An 861-nucleotide genomic window follows, 5' to 3' on the forward strand; every position below is an offset into this window, starting at 1 on the left:
GGCCTCAACGCCTCTCGGCCTAGGAGGCTCGCAGCCCGCGCTCGCACGCTTGGCCTTGCCCGCCCGGGACCGCGTCCTGCCCCGCGACCGCCACCATGAACAAGCTTTACATCGGCAACCTCAACGAGAGCGTGACCCCCGCGGACTTGGAGAAAGTATTTGCAGAGCACAAGATCTCCTACAGCGGCCAGTTCTTGGTCAAATCCGGCTATGCCTTCGTGGACTGCCCCGACGAGCACTGGGCGATGAAGGCCATCGAAACTTTCTCCGGTAAGAGCGCAGCCACTCGCCTGGAAAAATCACAACAAAATTGCCAAACAACGGAGACCTGCACCTCCTCTCTCCTGGCCCGCCAACTCTGTCCCCGGGCCTGCGGGGCTCGGCCTGGGTTCAGACCCTCGACTACCTCCTTCGACGCTCCCCACCCCTCCCACCACGCACCCCCTCCCACCCCGCGCACAAATATTCGGGATCTGTCCACCCTTTCTCCCAGCCCGAGATCCGGGGTGTCCCTTCCTCCTCCCCACTGACGGGGCGGGACCCCCCTTGGGCACTTGTGGGAGGGTGGTTTTAAGGGCGCTGAGACGACCCCCGCCTGGGCGCTACTTCCCTGCCCAGCTCCTTCTTACTCGCCGCTGGGCTGGCCCCCAGCTTGAGCACCCCAGCTCCCCTTTCCTCTGCCCTAGGCCTTTCCCGGCGTGGAAGGGGCCCCCGCACCGTCTCCTATCTCGCTTTGGAGACTGAAGCCCTCGGGCACGACGTGGGCGGCAATCCCGCCTCCCGCCCAGGGCCTGGGGCTTGAGCCATTTTGATTTGAAAGTGGGGCGTGAGCTGGGTGGCGCGGCGGGGGCGGCGGCGCCG

General features: G+C 65.7%; 1 protein-coding gene across 1 annotated transcript in view; it reads left to right on the top strand.

The window, feature by feature from the left end:
• Window positions 1–6: 6 nt before the first annotated feature.
• The window catches only part of IGF2BP1 (insulin like growth factor 2 mRNA binding protein 1), a 52,917-nt gene continuing 52,062 nt past the window's right edge, over window positions 7–861 (top strand). Inside the window, exon 1 of the mRNA XM_006166148.3 lies at window positions 7–270. Within this exon, the coding sequence (XP_006166210.1) occupies window positions 96–270 (175 nt within the window). The 5' untranslated portion in view covers window positions 7–95. The remainder of the gene's footprint in view (window positions 271–861) is intronic.

The sequence above is a fragment of the Tupaia chinensis genome, unplaced genomic scaffold (genome assembly GCF_000334495.1).
Source record: "Tupaia chinensis unplaced genomic scaffold, TupChi_1.0 Scaffold144171_2, whole genome shotgun sequence".
Taxonomy (NCBI): domain Eukaryota; kingdom Metazoa; phylum Chordata; class Mammalia; order Scandentia; family Tupaiidae; genus Tupaia; species Tupaia belangeri.